The 19,423-nt window shown below is 43.0% G+C and overlaps 1 protein-coding gene across 1 annotated transcript in view; it reads left to right on the top strand.

Moving 5' to 3' along the window:
• Positions 1 to 1,472: 1,472 nt before the first annotated feature.
• Positions 1,473 to 19,423, top strand: part of LOC126456089 (kelch-like protein 10) — a 189,703-nt gene continuing 171,752 nt past the window's right edge. Inside the window, exon 1 of the mRNA XM_050091845.1 lies at positions 1,473 to 1,593. Coding sequence (XP_049947802.1) covers positions 1,473 to 1,593 — 121 coding nt within the window. The remainder of the gene's footprint in view (positions 1,594 to 19,423) is intronic.

The raw sequence follows: 19,423 nt of genomic DNA, 5'->3' as shown, positions 1-19,423 counted from the left end.
GAGGCAGGATTCGAACCTGCGACCGTAGCGGTCACGCGGTTCCAGACTGGAGCGCCTAGAACAACACGGCCACACCGGCTGGCAAGAAGATTATATTCTGGATACTTTATCTCAGGAGGTGATATTTCGGTACCTGCATTACAGTATAACAGCCTGACAGAAATTAGTATATTTGATTGCAACACTGAAAATTATCAGTCCTCGTTCACTTCATAAAGTTCAGCAGAGCGAAACAGATAGTTATTACGGACATTATGGAGTGAGTAAGAGATTTGTGGACACACAACTTAAATGAAGCTCACTCGAAAAACGAGATTTTGCAAATGCGATTTAGGATTGGAACAGAAATATCAGTGACGTGGCGTCAGGCTTGGCTGCCGAAGGATATTTGTGTCGATGACAGGGAATGAAAAACGGCGCCTCGGCGATCATGTCAATGTCGCAAAGCTCCGCGACACAAATAACTAAAGCTCTAAGAATGCGTAATTTCCTGCTGTACTGATTTATGTAGGAATATTATTCTTTTGTGCCAGTCTTCTTGTATGGTGGTCAGCAAGTTGCCTCATCTCTGCGCACTGGACGACGTGTGGTCTAAAGCCTCCACACTTCCTTTTGAGAAGACCTACGCTTTCATAGGTACTCTGGAGCGATGAGATTACATTAACAGCGTTTATTATGGATAAAAGATAAATTTAAAAAATTATCTGTATCAGTCACTTTTATTTTCTCCCACAACAAGGTTCCAACTCCTACACTTCTTCAACTGGATCAGTGAATTACATTCCATTCTTCTTTGTTGGATATAACCAGTAGCCTGTGCTGAACTTCGTATCGCTCCAAATAAAGAATAATTTGGTCTTCTTATGGCACTGGAATTTTTAAATGTAAATAATAGCAAAGCTACTTACAAGAAGTTCCGGGAGAAGGAACCTAGACGTTCGTTGTACATTTTCGTCATCAGATGGCAAACAAACACGAGACGTAAACAGTTGCAGTTTCCAAACCAGTGTCCAACATGGACAACATAAGGTTAGTATGGAACGTTAGGTGCTCGAGCATCAGTTTAAAGTAGGTATAATAACAGAGTGTTTGCCTTATTCTTCAAATCTGATAATCTAATTCAATAACAATGTTCAGACAACCTTAAAAATTAGGTTTATTCAGTGCCGATAGGTTCGAAGATGCTTAGAGTAATTAGTAAAACAGTAAAAAATCTGATAGGTTTTGAAGAGCGTCGCTTGTGGGTACTCACCCCAGCTTGGCCCTGTCCTGCCGAAGATCTGCCCCTCGTCGGGGTTCCAGAGGAAGAGCCGGAAGCTGCGCCAGCGTCCGACGGGGGGCGGCCGCAGGTAGAACTCGTAGTCGCGCACCTTGTTCTCCGGCGGCTCGCCCTTGCTGCCCCCTGCCATGGCCGCCGCTGCTCTGCCGCCGTGTGAGGCCGCGCCGCCGCCGCCACCGCAGCCAGCACGCGGATGTGCCTCGTTACACAATTGGCGGCCCACGGCACGGCGCGCCGCGGCCGGGCCCGCTCAATCGACGCCTACTTGCGCCGCTCCCCCGCCACTGGCCGTACAGGCAGGTACGCACAGCCAGGTGACTCAGGTGTCTCACACACACACACGCTTTGTGGAGCAGTCGCTAGGGGCTGATGCATTTCTCTCACAAAGTTGGAGTATATTTTTTCACTGAGGGTTTCACCGTAATCGTATCTGTTGTTGTTGTCTTCAGTCCTGAGACTGGTTTGATGCAGCTCTCCATGCCACTCTATCCTGTGCGAGCTTCTTCACCTCCCAGTACTTACTGCAACCTACATTCTTCTGAATCTGCTTAGTGTATTCATCTCTTGGTCTCCCTCTATTATTTTTACCCTCCACGCTGCCCTCCAATGCTAAATTTGTGATCCCTTGATGCCTCAGAACGTGTCCTACCAACCGGTCCCTTCTTCTTGTCAAGTTGTGCAACAAACTCCTCTCCAATTCTATTCAATACCTCTTCATTAGTTATGTAATCTACCCATCTAATCTTCAGCATTCTTCTGTAGCACCACATTTTGAAAGCTTCTATTCTCTTCTTGTCTAAACTGTTTATCGTCCATGTTTCACTTCCATACATGGCTACACTACATACAAATACTTTCAGAAACGACTTCCTGACACTTAAATCTATACTCGATGTTAACAAATTTCTCTCCTTCAGAAACGCTTTCCTTGCCATTGTCAGTCTACATTTTATATCCTCTCTACTTCGAACATCATCAGTTATTTTGCTGCCCAAATAGCAAAACTCCTTTACTACTTTAAGTGTCTCATCTCCTATTCTAATTCCCCCAGCATCAACCGACTTAATTCGACTACATTCCATTGTCCTCGTTTTGCTTTTGTTGATGTTCATCTTATATCCTCCTTTCAAGACACTGTCCATTCCGTTCAACTGCTCTTCCAAGTCCTTTGCTGTCTCTGACAGAATTACAATGTCATCGGCGAACCTCAAAGTTTTTATTTCTTCTCCATGAACTTTAATACCTACTCCGAATTTTTCTTTTGTTTTTACTGCTTGCTCAATATACAGATTGAATAACATCGGGGAGAGGCTACAACCCTGTCTCACTCCCTTCCCAACCACTGCTTCCCTTTATGACCCTCGACTCTTGTAACTGCCATCTGGTTTCTGTGCAAGTTGTAAATAGCCTTTCTCTCCCTGTATTTTACCCCTGACACCTTCAGAACTTGAAAGAGAGTATTCCAGTCAACATTGTCAAAAGCTTTCTCTAAGTCTACAAATGCTAGAAACGTAGGTTTGCCTTTCCTTAATCTTTCTTCTAAGATAAGTCGTAGAGTCAGTATTACCTCACGTGTTCCAATATTTCTACGGAATCCAAACTGATCTTCCCCGAGGTCCGCTTCTACCACTTTTTCTATTCGTCTATAAAGAATTCGCGTTAGTACCTTGCAGCTGTGACTTATTAAACTGATAGTTCGGTAATTTTCACATGTGTCAACACCTGCTTTCTTTGGGATTGGAATTATTATATTCTTCTTGAAGTCTGAGGGTATTTTGCCTGTTTCATACATCTTGCTCACCAGATGGTAGAGTTTTGCCAGGACTGGCTCTCCCAAGGCTGTCAGTAGTTCTAATGGAATGTTGTCTACTCCCGGGGCCTTGTTTCGACTTAGGTCTTTCAGTGTTCTGTCAAACTCTTCACGCAGTATCGTATCTCCCATTTCATCTTCATCTACATCCTCGTCCATTTCCATAATATTGTCCTCAAGCACATCGCCCTTGTATAGACCCTCTATATACTCCTTCCACCTTTCTGCTTTTCCTTCTTTGCTTAGAACTGGGTTTCCATCTGAGCTCTTGATATTCATACAAGTGGTTCTCTTTTCTCCAAAGGTCTCTTTAATTTTCCTGTAGGCAGTATCTACATTACCCCTAGTGAGACAAGCCTCTACAGCCTTTCATTTGTCCTCTAGCCACCCCTGCTTAGCCATTTTGCACTTCCTGCCGATCTCATTTTTGAGACATTTGTGATACTTTTTGCCTGCTTCATTTACTGCATTTTTATATTTTCTTCTTTCATCAATTAAATTCAATATTTCTTCTGTTACCCAAGGATTTCTACTAGCCCTTGTCTTTTTACCTACTTGATCCTCTGCTGCCTTCACTACTTCATCCCTCAGAGCTACCCATTCTTCTTCTACTGTATTTCTTTCCCCCATTCGTGACAATTGTTCCCTTATGCTCTCCCTGAAACTCTGTACAACCTCTGGTTTAGTCAGTTTGTCCAGGTCCCATCTCCTTAAATTCCCACCTTTTTGCAGTTTCTTCAGTTTTAATCTACAGTTCATAACCAATAGATTGTAGTTAGAGTCCACATCTGCCCCTGGAAATGTCTTACAATTTAAAATTCTGTCTTACCATTTTATAATCTATCTGATACCTTTTAGTTTCTCCAGGGTTCTTCCATGTATACAACCTTCTTTCATGATTCTTGAACCAAGTGTTAGCTATGATTAAGTTTCTACCACGCCTTATTGTGTATTGTGTACAGTTTTTATGGAAACATTATTATGATTTACAGCACCCACAGCGAAAATTGTGTTCGTAACAGAAATATCGCGAAGCAAAATTAGCGTAGTGAAGCAATGCATACAGTACAAGTGAGATAGAAATACTGCAGAGAACGGATGTTGGTAATTGAAATAGAAACTAATTGTGGTTTTGCTGCCTGCAAGTGTTCCACACACTGTCATGTTACTTTAGTTGTAGGTTAGATAATTTGGTTTACTTGGGGAAGTAACTTCAGGGGCAGAAGACAAGTGGAAACGGAGTACAGAGAAACAGAGTACAGACACGACAAGGAAACTAATTGTTCCATGTAGTCTCCAAGACCAAGACCCTACAGGGATGACGGAACAAGGAAACAATCATGAAAAATTTAAATGACCGATAGAGCAGTTACAACTTGGATAACTCATATTTGGATACTCTAACAAAATGTTCACTACGTAAATTAAACATATGCATGACTGATATTATCACATGAGTGTATCCTCAGTGTACATTTGGTCACTAGTCATATACTAGAGTTAAATGAAATTTACCTGTCCACTGTATAATGTGGTCCAAATGTAGTGCATAACAGAACAGCAAAATATAGTGTGCGTATGTTGTCTGTAAATTTTTTGCCATTCCTCTACCCACTATAAAAAAGTGTAGTAATTCAATTACAAAAATCTGTAATAGCAGAAATATGATATGGGGGAAAGGGTAATTACGTCGTATGTATAATAAGAGTAACGTCGCAGATCAGGTTGTAAGGAAATGTAAAGCGGTGCTCGAATCTTTATAAGCACAAATGAAGTCATTGACAAAACAAATTGGCAAATGAGCCTATAATATAATTACAGTAGTAAAACATTTCAACCTGTTACTGGCAGAAATAATGAGAATTTATCAATCTACTAGTATGTCAACAGCTCACTCCAATAAGCTGTTAAAATGGTTTCCGTTTGTCAAACAGAAGTAGAAAGGTGACCAAATTTTCTTCTTTGCTAGTACACAATGATACCACTACAAGTATTCTAAGAAAATGCATACTGAGAAATGACAGAAGATACAGACTGTGAAAGTTATATACAGTTTCTGTTTACACATAAGGTTAAAACCTCTTAATATGACAAAAGGCCAGAGGAACAAGAAGTATTGTACACCTTACTAAGGTATACAGGTTATAAAATAATAACAATATTGTCATCTATGTATAGAGAAATTATATTTCTCAAAGCAAAAAGTGGTCCTTTGTTACATCGGCATGTGTATGATTGCAAAGCATTATGTAAGAACAATTACCTATATAGTGAATGGCTTCAAAGCAGTGAAAAAGGTCTGTTAATAAGCTGTTTTTGTCCCAAGCAAGAAACTGGTACTAAACAGAAAGTCTCATTCAGAAATAGATTGAATTACTAGGGCCGATAAGATGATTATGATTAGAAATCTGGGGCACCCACATCCAAATAGGATGAGATGAGTAGGCTACAATGAAAACTTTTACCACACGGCTGAGGTTGGTGTTATCTCGGAAATCGCGGTATATTCGCAAACAAACTGTTATTTGTGACAAGGAAGAATTTAAAAGTCACTGGTGCTCGTTTCAATCGAAGGCGTTTATTACATTAATAATAAAAGCCTGCAATCAGCTACAAACGCAGAGATTAATAAAAAAATACTTGTAGCGAGATCTGAACCTATTACACACTTCCTACCATCTCATAAATCTAGCACTCTAACCATAAGAGCACGATGAATTCATACAGATCGGCACATTAATACTGTTGACATTGCTTCTCCTGAGGCCTCTCGCCAACGTTGCGTCGTTAACTGGCATTAGTGCACCAAGGTAACGTGTTTGAGGTAACTTTTCAATGCACTGTTTCCCTGAAACAGCACCCTAGCTACTAGTTGACGTCGGAGCCTTATAAAGGGACGTAAATATGGCTTTTCCAACGTTGTCGATGATAGGAGTACAGCAAGGATGATCAGCGGAAATATACTCCGCTTTTTGTGAGCAATGGCTCAGGCACCGATGTCAAGTCTTTGTGCACACTTCTCCTTTCATCGGGTAGTAAGGTGCATGAGCTCACCGGACAAAACTCTTTTTAGCTTAAACCAGCTTAGCTTAAACCAGCTAAAGAACCAGATTCTTTTAGCGCAGAAAGCTGTAACGTTTCTCCGAAACGTTATATAGTCACACATATCCATTCTGACTATCAAAATCCGTAAGGCCATTGCAATAGTACAGGCGATGGTCCATTTCGATATCAACGAATTCTGCATTAGATGAATTTTTTATATTGTCGCTGCATCCATACTAATTTCTCCTAATATACACCACGCTCCTGCGATTGCAGTCTTTCTCGGCTTATTCCACTGATGAATTCTTCTCGGGTTATCAGCCGAGTGGTGGCGTCGTCTTGTCGCAACGTTTCAATGAGTTTCGTGCCCATCATCTTCTTCGCCAGAAGATGATGTGTACGAAACTCATTCAAACGTTGCGACAAGAAGACGACGCCACTCGGCTGATAACCCGAGAAGAATTCATCACCATGCTCCTGGTTATGGACTATGATACAATATTTTTAGAGTGCGTAGGCTTCCCCCATTAAACAAATGGTGTGTGACATCACTCCCATTCCACCACACAGTGCGTACATTAAGAAATAAATCACCTTCCACCTGGCAGTTCCGATTACGATCTGCTGTGTAATGCTTTGTACTAAAGTAATATGACGAATTGCTGTAGGCAGCATTCACACTTTCTTTTTCTCCCTGATATACACCCATCACAGAATCTAGTGGCTAGCAGCTTAGTGGCGTGTACATATCGCAAAGAACTTGTTGCAGGATCATATGGAACTTTGTAGCACAGATGTTAACAATAGGACTCTGCTGGGGGACGAAATGATTTTTTTTTTGTAATTCCTTGGAAGACGGCGTACGTTGACAGAACGGTGATATTGTCAAAGTCCACGTTTCGACACTAAAAAAATCGCGATTCGTCAACACAGGTCAGCAGATGTTAAGATCAGCGTGTATCATAGCTATCACATTGAGTGCAGACCAAAGTGTGATTGATGATGGAAAAAACACAAAAAGATCGCATTTTAACGATAATGCTTTATTCTGCACAATGTGCGTTAACGAAGTACAGGATGGCGCCGGTAAAAGTACCCTGTGTAAGTATGCAAGAAACACAGTGAAATTGCAGAAACGGAGAGCTGAAATGGACTTACCATTTACACTATGTCTTCCAATCCATATGTGGCATACAGCAAACCAGTGCTTAACAATACTGGTTAAAAACAGTCTTGGTTGCAATTTAAGTTTTTTATTTTTCAACGACGCGTTTCGCCTTATTTAGGCATCTTCAGGTTATCTTAATTTGGTATTTCTTTTGGCTACACTGACTAAAGGATTCTTCTAAGAAATACCAAATTAAGATAACCTGAAGATACCTAAATAAGGCGAAACGCGTCGTTGAAAAATAGAAAACTTAAATTGCAACCAAGACTGTTTTTAACCAATACTATTTACACTATGTGATCAGAGGTATCCGGACACCCCGAAAAACATACGTTTTTCATATTAGGTGCACTGTGCTGCCACCTACCGCCAGGTACTCCATATCAGCGACCTCAGTAGTCATTAGACATCGTGAGAGAGCAGAACTGGGCGCTCCGCGGAACTCACGAACTTCGAACGTGCGAGGTGATTGGGTGTCACTTGCGTCATACGTCTGTACGCGAGATTTCCACACTCCTAAACATCCCTAGGTCCACTATTTCCGATGTGCTGGTGAAGTGGAAACGTGAAGAGACACGCACAGCACAAAAGCGTACAGGCCGACCTCGTCTATTGATTGACAGAGACCGCCGATAGTTGAAGAGGATCGTAATGTGTAATAGGCAGACATGTATCCAGACCATCGCACAAGAGTTCCGAACTGCATCAGGATCCACTGTAAATACTATGGCATATAGGCGGGAGGTGAGAAAACTTGGATTTCATGGTCAAGCGGCTGCTCATAAACCACACATCACGCGGGTAAATGCCAGACGACACCTCGCTTGGTGTAAGGAGCGTAAACATTGGACGATTGGACAGTGGAAAAATGTTGTGTGGAGTGACGAATCACGGTACACAATGTGGCGATCCGATGGCAGGGTGTGGGTATGGCGAATGCCCGATGAACGTCATCTGCCAGCGTGTGTAGTGCCAACAGTAAAACTCGGAGGCGGTGGTATTATGGTGCGGCCGTGGTTTTCATGGAGGGGGCTTGCGCCCCTTGGTTTGCTTGGCACTGTCACAGCACAGACCTACATTGATGTTTTAAGCACCTTCTTGCTTCCCACTGTTGAAAAGCAACTCGAGGATGGCGATTGCATCTTTCAACAACTGTTCATAGTGCACGGCCTATGGCGGAGTGGTTACACGACAATGACATCCGTGTAATGGACTGGCCTGCACAGAGTCCTGACAGGAATCCTACAGAACACCTTTGGGTCGTTTTGGAAGCAGACTTCGTGCCAAGCCTCACCGACCGACGTCGATACCTCTCCTCAGTGCAACACTCCGTGAGGAATGGGCTGCCATTCCCCTAGAAACCTGATTGAACGTATGCCTGCGAGAGTGGAAGCTGTCATCAAGGCTAAGGATGGGCCAACACCATATTGAATTCCAGCATTACCGATGGAGGGCGCCACGGACTTGTAAGTCATTTTCAGCCAGGTGATTTTTTTTATCACATAGTATTTTTACAATGAAAAATACAGTCAAAAATTCGTTTATAGAAGATGTTGGAAGTGACCCCTGCAACATCTATATACGGCTGTGCACGTTTAAGCATATTCAGATATAACAAGCGTAAAGTTCGGATATCAATGGCGCCAACTTCACAACTGATGTTATCTTTCAATTCTTGTATTGTGTGTGGACTGGTTTCAAAGACCTTGCTCTTCAAGAGACCTCACGGTAAAAAATCCTATGCTATTAGATCCGTCGAAGAAGGTGATCATAAATGTTTGCTGACCGATCATTCCTCATTGAGGACATCGTGGACCTGTCCCATAGATACCTTATATGTGAGGCGTGTTTCTCCGTCTTGATGGAAGAAGCAGTGTTGTGTTTCATATTCAGTGAGTTGAAAACAAAATGTATCAAAAATTTCTATACATGCAACCGTGTTAAGCACAGTGTCAAATAATATCATTCCAATGATGCGCGTTTCACGCACCAAACGCCGCGTTGCCCAGTACCTCGTGTTCTGTGAATTCATATCACCGGAAAGCTGAAAGGGTCTAACAAATCACCGTTCATGTTATTCAAAAGCCACGTGCAGTAACCTACACGTTTCTGTCATCCTCCCGTAATTGCTGCACACCCGTCACATGATATGGCTTCAAATTAATACCTTTCAATATCCGCTGGCAACTCCTCCTACTTAAACACTCCTGTGTAGACTTCTTTGGGCTCTAAATAATTCTTTGGCTAACGTGTGCAGTAACTTCTGGTGCGCGAACTGAAGGAATTCTTTGTCCTTTTACACACATCCTTAGGTGCGTCAATTTTTACACAGACACTGTATTGTTCTCTTTGCTGGTAGTCCTTTCCGGATAACTGACCCCGGTAATTTTGTGAGTTTCCTTAATCGAACCTGTTTTCATATATGCTTCTAGACTTTCAATACTTTCTTCTATCGAGGAAGTCATTTTGCAGACCGCAAAGAGAAACATCTAACTTCATTGATGAAATGAAATGAAATGCTCACAGAAGAATGCTAACAATCGTTTATTGTATAGAACTGTCCACTGTTTGCTCTATTTGAGAAGTCGAAATATTGCTATCACATTCAAAGTGGAGGCGGGCTACTTTTAACTGTCTCCACCTGTATAAAGAAATACATCATAAAATAATGGTATCTCTTATAACATCGGTGCCTCAGTGAAAAGTGCTGTAGCTGCAACTTAATCGGGTCTCTGACACACAGCACGTAAGGAAAGAGTAGGTCAACGTTTAACCCCAGCAGCAACATGTTTGCAGGGAAAGAATAGTATCCTGCTTATTCCTGGAAGTAGATTTTACACAGCTGTGCATTGTCGGGAGCTCTCACAGTCACTTGGTGTTCTGATGTTGCTGTCAGAAGATTTCATGGAGGTTTATTGCTGGCCACATACTTTGCAATAATTTTTGCATCTCTCTTGTGATACATATCTTCCACAAAATCCCTACCTCTCGCAAGAAGCTCAAACAAGGAGCTGGAAACCACACAGCATGTTCCACACATGGCTTATTCGTTTTATACGAATATTTCAACCCTCCATTACAATGGAAACATACGGTATCATCTTTGTCACAAGTATAAAAGAATCCGCCTTCATTTATTTTGTCAGGGCGCTGCTAAATAGTTTAATAACAGCCTTTGAAAGACGTCTACCTCGCATCGTATGTTATATATTTAGAGTGATTTAGCCAACGGCCTTGCCGCAGATCACTGAAGTTAAGTGCTGTCGGGATGGACTAGCACTTGGATGGGCGACGATCCAGTCTGCCGAGGGCTGCTGGCAAGTGGGGTGCACTCAGCCCTTGTGAGGCAAAATGATGAGCTACTTGACTGAGAAGTAGCAGCTCCGGTATCATTAACTGACATACGGCCGGTACACCGGTGTGCTGACCACATACCCCTCCATATCTGCATCCAGCGACGCCTGTGGGCTGAGGATGACACGGCGACCGGTCGGTAACGTTGGGCCTTCATGGTCTGTTCGGGAGGAGTTTTTAGTTTTTTAGGTTGAACTGAACCTATCCCCCACTCATCATATGTTGAACTGCATAACGATGGTGATTTCGGAAGATGAATGTGGGGAGTATCTCCATTCTGCAAGGATTACAATTATCACACAAAACGAACAGTTCGACACACCGATACAGAGCGACCTGCTTTCAAAGCTCCCTCTATATACACTGATAATATTATGACCATCTGCTTAATAACTTGTTTGTCTGTCTTTGGAAAGAAATACATCATTGGTTCTGCGTATCAGGGATCCGACAGCTTGTCGGTATGTTCGTGGAGGTGTGTGGCATTAGATGTCTACGCACATGTTATGTAATTCGAGTAAATAAAGAGCAGCTCACTTAATACGCGGTGATGACGCCAGATAGCGATCCACATGGGTTCAATAGGCTTTACGTCAGGCGTATTTGGTCGCCGAGAATCAACGTGTGTTCACTGTAATTCTCCTCAGGCCACTGTAGCACGGTTCTGGCTCCGAGACACGGACAATTCAAATTCAAGTGTTCAAATGTGTGTGAATTCCTATGCGACCAAACTGCTAAGGTCATCGGTCCTTAGACGTACACACTACTTTAAACTTACGTAAACAAATTTATGCTAAGAGCAACACACACACCGATGCCCGAGAGAGGACTCGAAACTCCGGCGGAAGTGGCCGCGCAATCCATGACACAACGCCTCAAAGGCCACTCCGGGAGGCCGGACAATTATAGTGCTGAAAGATAACGTCACCGTCGGGAAGACATCAAGCATGAATGGATGCAGATGGCTCGCATCTGTCAGCGTGTCTTCGATTACTACCACAGGTCCCATACAAGCGCAGGAGAACGTCTCTCATGGCATAATACTGCTCAACCAGCCTGCAGCCGTGGCGCGCTGCACTTTTTGAGCCACTGTTTATATCGATGACGCCGTTTGTGGAGACGACCGTCGACCTAGTGTAGTAAAAATGTGATTCATTCGAAGAGCTGATTGAAGGTTGAATCCCGATGGTCCTGTGCCCACTGCAATCATAATTGATGATATCGTAGGGTCAACATTAAATTCGTAGGAGAGTCTGCTGTAGAGCTCCATGTTCAACAATGTACTGTGAATGGTGCGCTCCAAAACACTTGTGTGTGCACCAGGAATGTGTTCTTTCGGGAGAGCTGCGACAGATCGCCATCTGTCCTACTTTACAGAGCAGACAAGCCTCCGAACACCACGTTCTGTGATGAGCCGTGAAGGTCCAACCATTTACAGCCTAGCGGTAGTTTCACTGTCCTACCTCTTTTCGTGGATGCTCGCTACAGTAGCACGTGGAACATTCGACAAACTTCGTCGTTTTCAAGGCACTCGTTCACAGGCTCCACGTAATAATAATCTTGCCTTTGTCAGTGTTACTTATCTCAATGGATTTCCCCATTTTGAGCCCATATCTTCTGTTGGGTGATTCTCCGTCCGTGCCTGCCTCTCTTACATACTTTTTTTTACCAAGTCACGTGCCAGCAACGCCATCAGGAGACACACAATGATGCGGTGGCTAGTGGTCATAATGTTTTGGCTTATCATTGTATAGTCGGCTCTAAATATCCAAGATGCTGACACTTCTTTTCACTGATCATGACGTGACCTCTGGTCATGTGTTCTAAATTTGCTTGCAAACGTAGGAAAGTTGCAAAAACAGAGCGCGACAACGCTATTTCACTCTCTCTCTCTCTCTCTCTCTCTCTCTCTGTGTGTGTGTGTGTGTGTGTGTGTGTGTCAGTTTCACGTGGGGGCCCCCAGACAGTATTTTGGACCTACAGTCGATGATATTAGGACACATACAGTGTCATTTTTACAGACCACCATTAGATATCGATGAACAGCAGATATATGAGATTTTCTTTGTACAGTCCTCGTATAGTAAAGATGCACCAGTAAGGCTTCTTTGGTCACTAAAAAACTTCCTTCTGGCGTAGAGATCATATACAGTATATACAGAGGCATACAGACATTGATTTTTACTCGATCATTACGCATCTGACTGGAAAAGGAACGAAGAACTCGACAATACATTTATGACGTAGTCAACACCATGCAGTGGTTTGCGTAATACGTATTTAGGTGTAGGCTCCTGCCTATAGCAACACCGGTAAGCTTTGGAGATTTGCAAAGCAATGAGGATTGGTGGGCGTTGAAGCTGAATGTATATAAATGTAGCTATTGAATCTAAAATAGCCGAAGAGACATGGTACCGTTCTATTACGTCAATGAGCACAAATCACTAGAAGCAGTATCAATCGTTAAAAAAAAAAAAAATCTGGATGCGAGCATCAGTATTATGGTGAATTTCTCCCTGAATGTTTGTGTGCTATTTTTTCTCGTTGTAATAGCTCTCTACATAGACAGTGGTGTGTAGAGGACTACACAGTCTTCTAACTAATGGAACAATCCTGTCGCAACGTGATGGAATTTCAAGAGAATTAGGAGCGGTCTGTGAATTGGCTGGGGGGTATATATAGCTAGATATCGAAGATTGGAAGATTCGTGAGAATATGGAGGGTAGGCGATACGTTGACAAGAGGGAGGCTAGGATGTTATATCTTTACCGCTTCTTCTAATCGTTGTGTGCACGCATATTACTCCCTCCCAAATACGTCTCGTAAAGTGACTGCAGTGAGAAAATTAGAGGCTAATACGAAGGTTTTTTCTGCGAGACAATCAGCAGTAGAAGTTCCATCTTCTGTTTTCTCGATAAATAAGAGACAACTTTCCTTCGTGAGTTCTGAGTGCCTATGAATAGATGGACTGACATCTTAACAGACAGACTAAATTTACGTCTACATCTATGTGCGTACTTTGCAAACTATCGTAAGGTGCCACTAGTAGTCATTTCCTTTCCTATTCCACTCACAAATAGAGCTTGGGAAAAAAAGACATGTAGACATATATACGTCCGTATCAGTACCAACGTCCCCATCTTAGATTGGGTAAAGTAGATTTTTTAAACTTGGGAGTCTATGTCGGAGGGTGGAATTGCAGTTAGAACTCTACGCCCAAGCTGCAGCTGCTTGTTTCGCAATGTGCTAGGAGCTGCAACGACTGTCCGTGGCCAGCAGCAGGCATGGTCACGAGAGCCGGCCGACTGGAAGCCGCAGCCTAGTCTCTTGCAACCTGGCAGGTACAAGGAAATGCTCCGGCCAGTCAGGTCTTTAGGTGCACAATGCACTTAGTGGATGGCGCTGGGCTAGACTGGAGGTCACTGGTCAGCTTGTCGTCTTGTGATGCTGTGCTCAAGTAAGATAGTGAGCACTAAATTCGTAAAAAATTTCTCTTGATGTTTCTCCCAAGGCTCTGCTGGCTTTGAAGTATAAGTGCGTTTCGTTTCCCAATGCTGTTGCTACATGACTTCTGTCTATAGGGAGCAAGGCTCTATAACGGCACTGGGACAGTGGGTCACTGTCTTACTATTACCTACCCTCATGTCTCTCCCAGCAGCTGTTTACTTGTAGCTCGACAGGCGGCCACTCCCCTACACTTCAGAGACAGTTTGCTGTCCTATTCTTATTATCCATCCTTCCCAAATAGTGCTATTGACTAGACTGACTGGAGCAGCTCTCTAGTGCCAGTCTAACAGCGAAAACATCCTCTCTACATCCACCAACTATTACCTAGACTGGCTAGAGCTACTCTCCTGCAAAAATCCAAATAAGTCCCATATATAAAATGATCTACATGTACGTCTTTTCGACGGATGAAGTGGGTGGTTGGGTGACCTTATCACCTAATCGCACTATTGAGAATATTTATAAGTTCCCGAAAAGAATTCTATACGATCGAATCAGTCCAGTAATCTCTGAGAACCTTCCTACTGAGCAAGCTGGATTCTGACCAGGACGGAGCCGCACTGATCAAGTCTTATCTTTAATAACATTTATGTTGCAACATATAAGTTACTGGAGACTTGAATCGAGTATATGATGGTGTTTGCATTAGATCCTGAATCAAATCCTAGCCTTTATAGATTCTGTAGTCTGCCAAGATTATTAAAATATAGTAATAATACTCTAATAGAAAAATGGCTTGTTACAGATTCTAGTTGAAAGTGTAGCTAACCCTGTTCTTACCAACACGAAGTTTGGCAAAGATATTCCTGGAATGGTTGCCTTGTGAACAACATCTTTGTACCAGCTTTGATGTAACCTAGAACAGGTTTTAACCAGGAAGGAGAGGTGAACAGTGACAAATATATACCTGGAGGAAGAAGAAGAACTGGTTGCTGCGTTCTGTGGGACAACAACACCTAACATGTCTGAACCTGATGACCACAGTTTTCCTTCTGTATAAGCATTCCAATCGGTTTCTAACAATTTTTTCTCTCGTGACATCACAATTTCGAGCGCCCTCTGGTGGCTGTATGTGAACTAGGTCACTCAGTCTCCACATGTAAAAGTGAGCATATGCACAAGAAAAAATTTTACCACGCATTTGCTAACAGGATAACACCCCAAAGTAAAGGAAAACCACCGTATACCTTCCACTCCGACAGCTCAGCACAGACTGAGCAATTTTTCCTACAAATTATCGGATGGAAGAGGGTTGGGGAGAGGGTTAGGAGGGAACGCTGTCATTGGGAAGTATGATAGATGAGTGGTAGGGAAGTGGGCGGAAGGGAGGAGGAAAATCCCAGACATCATCCAGTGATGTCCTCAGTGCGACATTGCCACATCTGCACCAGAGGCAAGGTGGCAGGGTTGGGATGTGGCCCACCTTCTTGAATAAATCTGACAACAATGTAGACTGCAACGGTTCACTCTTTGCTTCCCTGGTCAGGGCATCCCAAACTGATTTCATCGTCCGCGATTTCCAGAGCTTTCTAATCAAGTTGTAGGCACACAGAACATAACTTCAGTTGTATGACTGGATTCGTGAGCTGCTGTCAGAAAGATCACGGAACTCAGTAACTGACAGAAAATAGAGTGAAACAGGAGTGATTCCTGGAGCTCCCCAAAGAAGAGTTTGCAGGTCCTCTGCTGTTCCTAACATAAATAAACAATTTAGGAGACAATGTGAGGAGCTGATACTATCATTTATTGTCTAGCCAATTCATCAGAAGCTCAAAACCAATTGCAAAATGACTTAGATACGATATCTTTATGGTGCGAAATGTGGCTATTTTCCCTAAGTAAGAAAAATGTGAGATCGTCCACATGAATATGAAAAGAAATCCGTTAAATTTCGCTCCACGATAAATCAAACATAATTTAAAGGCTGTCAATTCAACAAAATACGTAATTGCAATTACGAACAACCTAATTTGGAAAGACCACATAGATAACGTTGCGTGTAAGGGAAACCAACAACTGAGTTTTATTGGAAGAGCACTTAGAAGATACAAAAGGTCTCCTAAAGAGTCCTAGAGTATTGCTGTGCGGTATGGGATCATTATCAGGCAGTACTGACGGAGGACATCAAAAAGTCCAAAGAAAGGCAGCTTGTGTTTTGGTTTCTGGTTTGCGTTGCGGCGAGATCTTTTTGCGAAATTTCAATCCTCAGATTTCTCATCTGAACGCTAAAATATTTTACTGATGCCGGCCTACTTAGAAAGAAATGATCATGATAATGAACTGAGAGAAATCGAAGCTCATACAAAAAGATTTAATTGTTCTTTTTCCCAAGCGCTGTGCGAGAGTGTAACGGTAGAGCAGCAGTCTGAAGGTTGTTCGCAGAACCCTCTCTCAGACAGTGCACTGCAGTGATTTAGATGTAGCTGTATGGAACCATACGGAGTATTAGGTAAAAGGCTACAGTCAATAACACTACAATTTGCTAGCTTTATCTGATTATCAGTGAGTGGTTTCAGCTGATTATGATACACATTATGTGATCAAAAGTATCCGAACACCTATTACTGGACGTTAAAACGAGGTGTATCCCCACGTTACCTTTGTGATGGCTTGAAATCGGCTGGGGCGCTTTCATTGAGTGAGTCTGCGGAGGAATGACAGCCGATTCTTCCTCAAGAGCGGAAAAAAGAGAAGGTAGTTATCTCGTGCACTGAGGCCTGGAGCGAAGTCGACTTTCTGACTCATCCGAGACTCATCGAGACTCTGGACAGGCCATTCCATTTCAGGAATGTTATTATCCACAAACCATCGATGCTCATGCACTGCTTTATGATAGTTCACTGTCATGCTGATACAAACAGTCATCGTCTCCAAAGTGTTCCTTATTCTATACAGTACACAATGCTGTAAAATTTGTTCATACCATTCCTCAATGAGCGTTTTATTAAGCGCCTTAAGGAGACCACACCCGAAACACCAAAAATATCCCCACAGCGTAACACATACTCGTCTGTACTTCACTGTTAACATTACACATGATGGCAAATAACGTTCTTAAGCATTCAGCAAACTCGAATTACCATGGATACGTCGTCTTTCTCACTCCATATCACTCGTTTGCATTCACTCACTGTTCAGTGGCGTCACACTTTACCGACCTCAAACGTCACTTGTCACTGACTACAGAATCACTGACTACAGAAATGTTCGGCTTATGAGGAGCTGCTCCACCATTATAACCCATTCTCTTAAACTTCCTTTACACCGTAATTCTGGTAGCTGAACTTCGGGTAGCGCTTTGGAACTCACGACTCATTCCTTCCGCTGATTTCGTGCGACTTTTTGAAGCAAAGGTCGGTGTCTCCCATTCGTCAGTACATGAGGTCTACCTGGGCTTGGTTTAGTTACGGTTGTTCCTTCGAGTTAGCTCTTTAAATCACATCACCAACAGTCGTCATTGGAGCTTCAGAAGGACTGAAATGTCACTAATGGATCTGATACTCAGGTAGACCAATGATTAGTTCATGTTCGAAGTAAGCTATCCTGACCGACCCATTCTGCTGTTCCTGCGTCTCTACTAACAGCACAACACTCACCGCCTGCTTTTATATTGGCTCTCTACTAACAGCACAACACCCACCGCCTGCTTTTATATTGACGAGTGTGCCCTCATGACATCTGGTGGTCAATTCCGCGTTACACAGGGGTGTCCGGATACTTATTACTGGAAACCAGTAAACTTTTTAAAAGCAGTTGCAGCTGGTTCCCTCATTATCTTCATTGGGCGATCATTTTGCAGAATTTTGTGCGATGGTTAAACCCGTACGTTTAGCCAGAATGAAGCCAATCACATATGTACAGAACATGTCTGAGCGCATTTCACTTATAATCTACTTATAAATAACGAGCAAATGCGAGCAAGTATTGAAATTGAACAGCTTAGTGCTTTTCAGAGGCTTTAGGATTTGTTTACTCAGACCATGCCTCCAAAACTTTCATGTCCATCGACTGTACAAGCGACGGAATACGTAGTGGTTAATCCTGATTCTCATTCAAACAACATCGTACATTTGCAGCAATGCTGGAAGCCTATCATCTTTCTGGAAGATGTAATTCTCTGCTGGAAACTCTGAGTGACCTCGGTGATCCGAAACTATTTCAGGGAGCTTACACCTACTTTCTCTTTCCACATGACAACAGAATCCAAATAGAACACGATATATTCGCTAAAACAAGTCAGAGCCTCCACAACGTTCACTATTGAAAGAAAACAGTATGACTTGCTTAATTTCCCTTGGTGTCTGTACTCTTAAGGACCACATTATATGTCTCGATTACACAGTATTCCCAGTTTGGTGTTAATTATTTCACTGGAGTCTATTCTCTAGAGCCATCTCGTCTGCCATAGGTTTGGCAACAGCAGATGCAGAGTGAATGTTTGGTTTATTCACTTTCCGTTCCTTTAATTTCGACGAAACTGTGTTTTCTAAACGTGTTAACCTAAAAAATCATTTCCATACTATTTGTCTTCTTGTCAGAGGTAACAAATCTTCTTAGTGTCCTCATGTTATTCTCAGAAAGTTTGCGTTGAACAGACGATGCTTTCCAATGAAGTACGTGTGCTGTATGTCTCCTCAGCAGCCGCGCGGGGATAGCCGAGTTGCTGTTCAAATGGTTCAAATGGCTCTGAGCACTATGCGACTTAACTTCTGAGGTCATCAGTCGCTCTAGAACTTAGAACTAATTAAACATAACTAACCTAAGGACATCACACACAGCCATGCCCGAGGCAGGATTCGAACCTGCGAACGTAGCGGTCGCTCGGCTCCAGACTGTAGCGCCTAGAACCGCACGGCCACTTCGGCAGGCCGAGCTGCTGTCATAGACTGTGCGGCTGGTCCCGGCGGAGGTTCGAGTCCTCCCTCGGGTATGGGTGTGTATGTTTGTCCTTAGGATAATTTAGGTTAAGTAGTGTGTAAGCTTAGGGACTGATGACCTTAGCAGTTAAGTCCCATAAGATTTCGCATACATTTGAACATTTGTCTCCTCAGGCTTGCTGCCGGATCCTAAAAACAACGTGCTGCTGAGTCCCGCTGAAAACTGATGCCGAGGCTCAAATCGTCGTCCTATGTAGCCCGCCGTACCGTACACGGCGCACAGGGGTGCCCGGTACTTGAACGGGTGACCGTCCACGTACGCCGCGTGCTGCTGACAATGTTCCAGTTTGCCTTTACGGCAAAGGGGTCAGGAGAGGTGGTGG

The sequence above is a fragment of the Schistocerca serialis genome, chromosome 2, assembly GCF_023864345.2.
Source record: "Schistocerca serialis cubense isolate TAMUIC-IGC-003099 chromosome 2, iqSchSeri2.2, whole genome shotgun sequence".
In the NCBI taxonomy this organism is placed as follows: Eukaryota; Metazoa; Arthropoda; class Insecta; order Orthoptera; family Acrididae; genus Schistocerca; species Schistocerca serialis.
The sequence above is the reverse complement of the archived record's forward strand: the minus strand, read 5'-3'. Positions and strand labels throughout refer to the sequence as shown.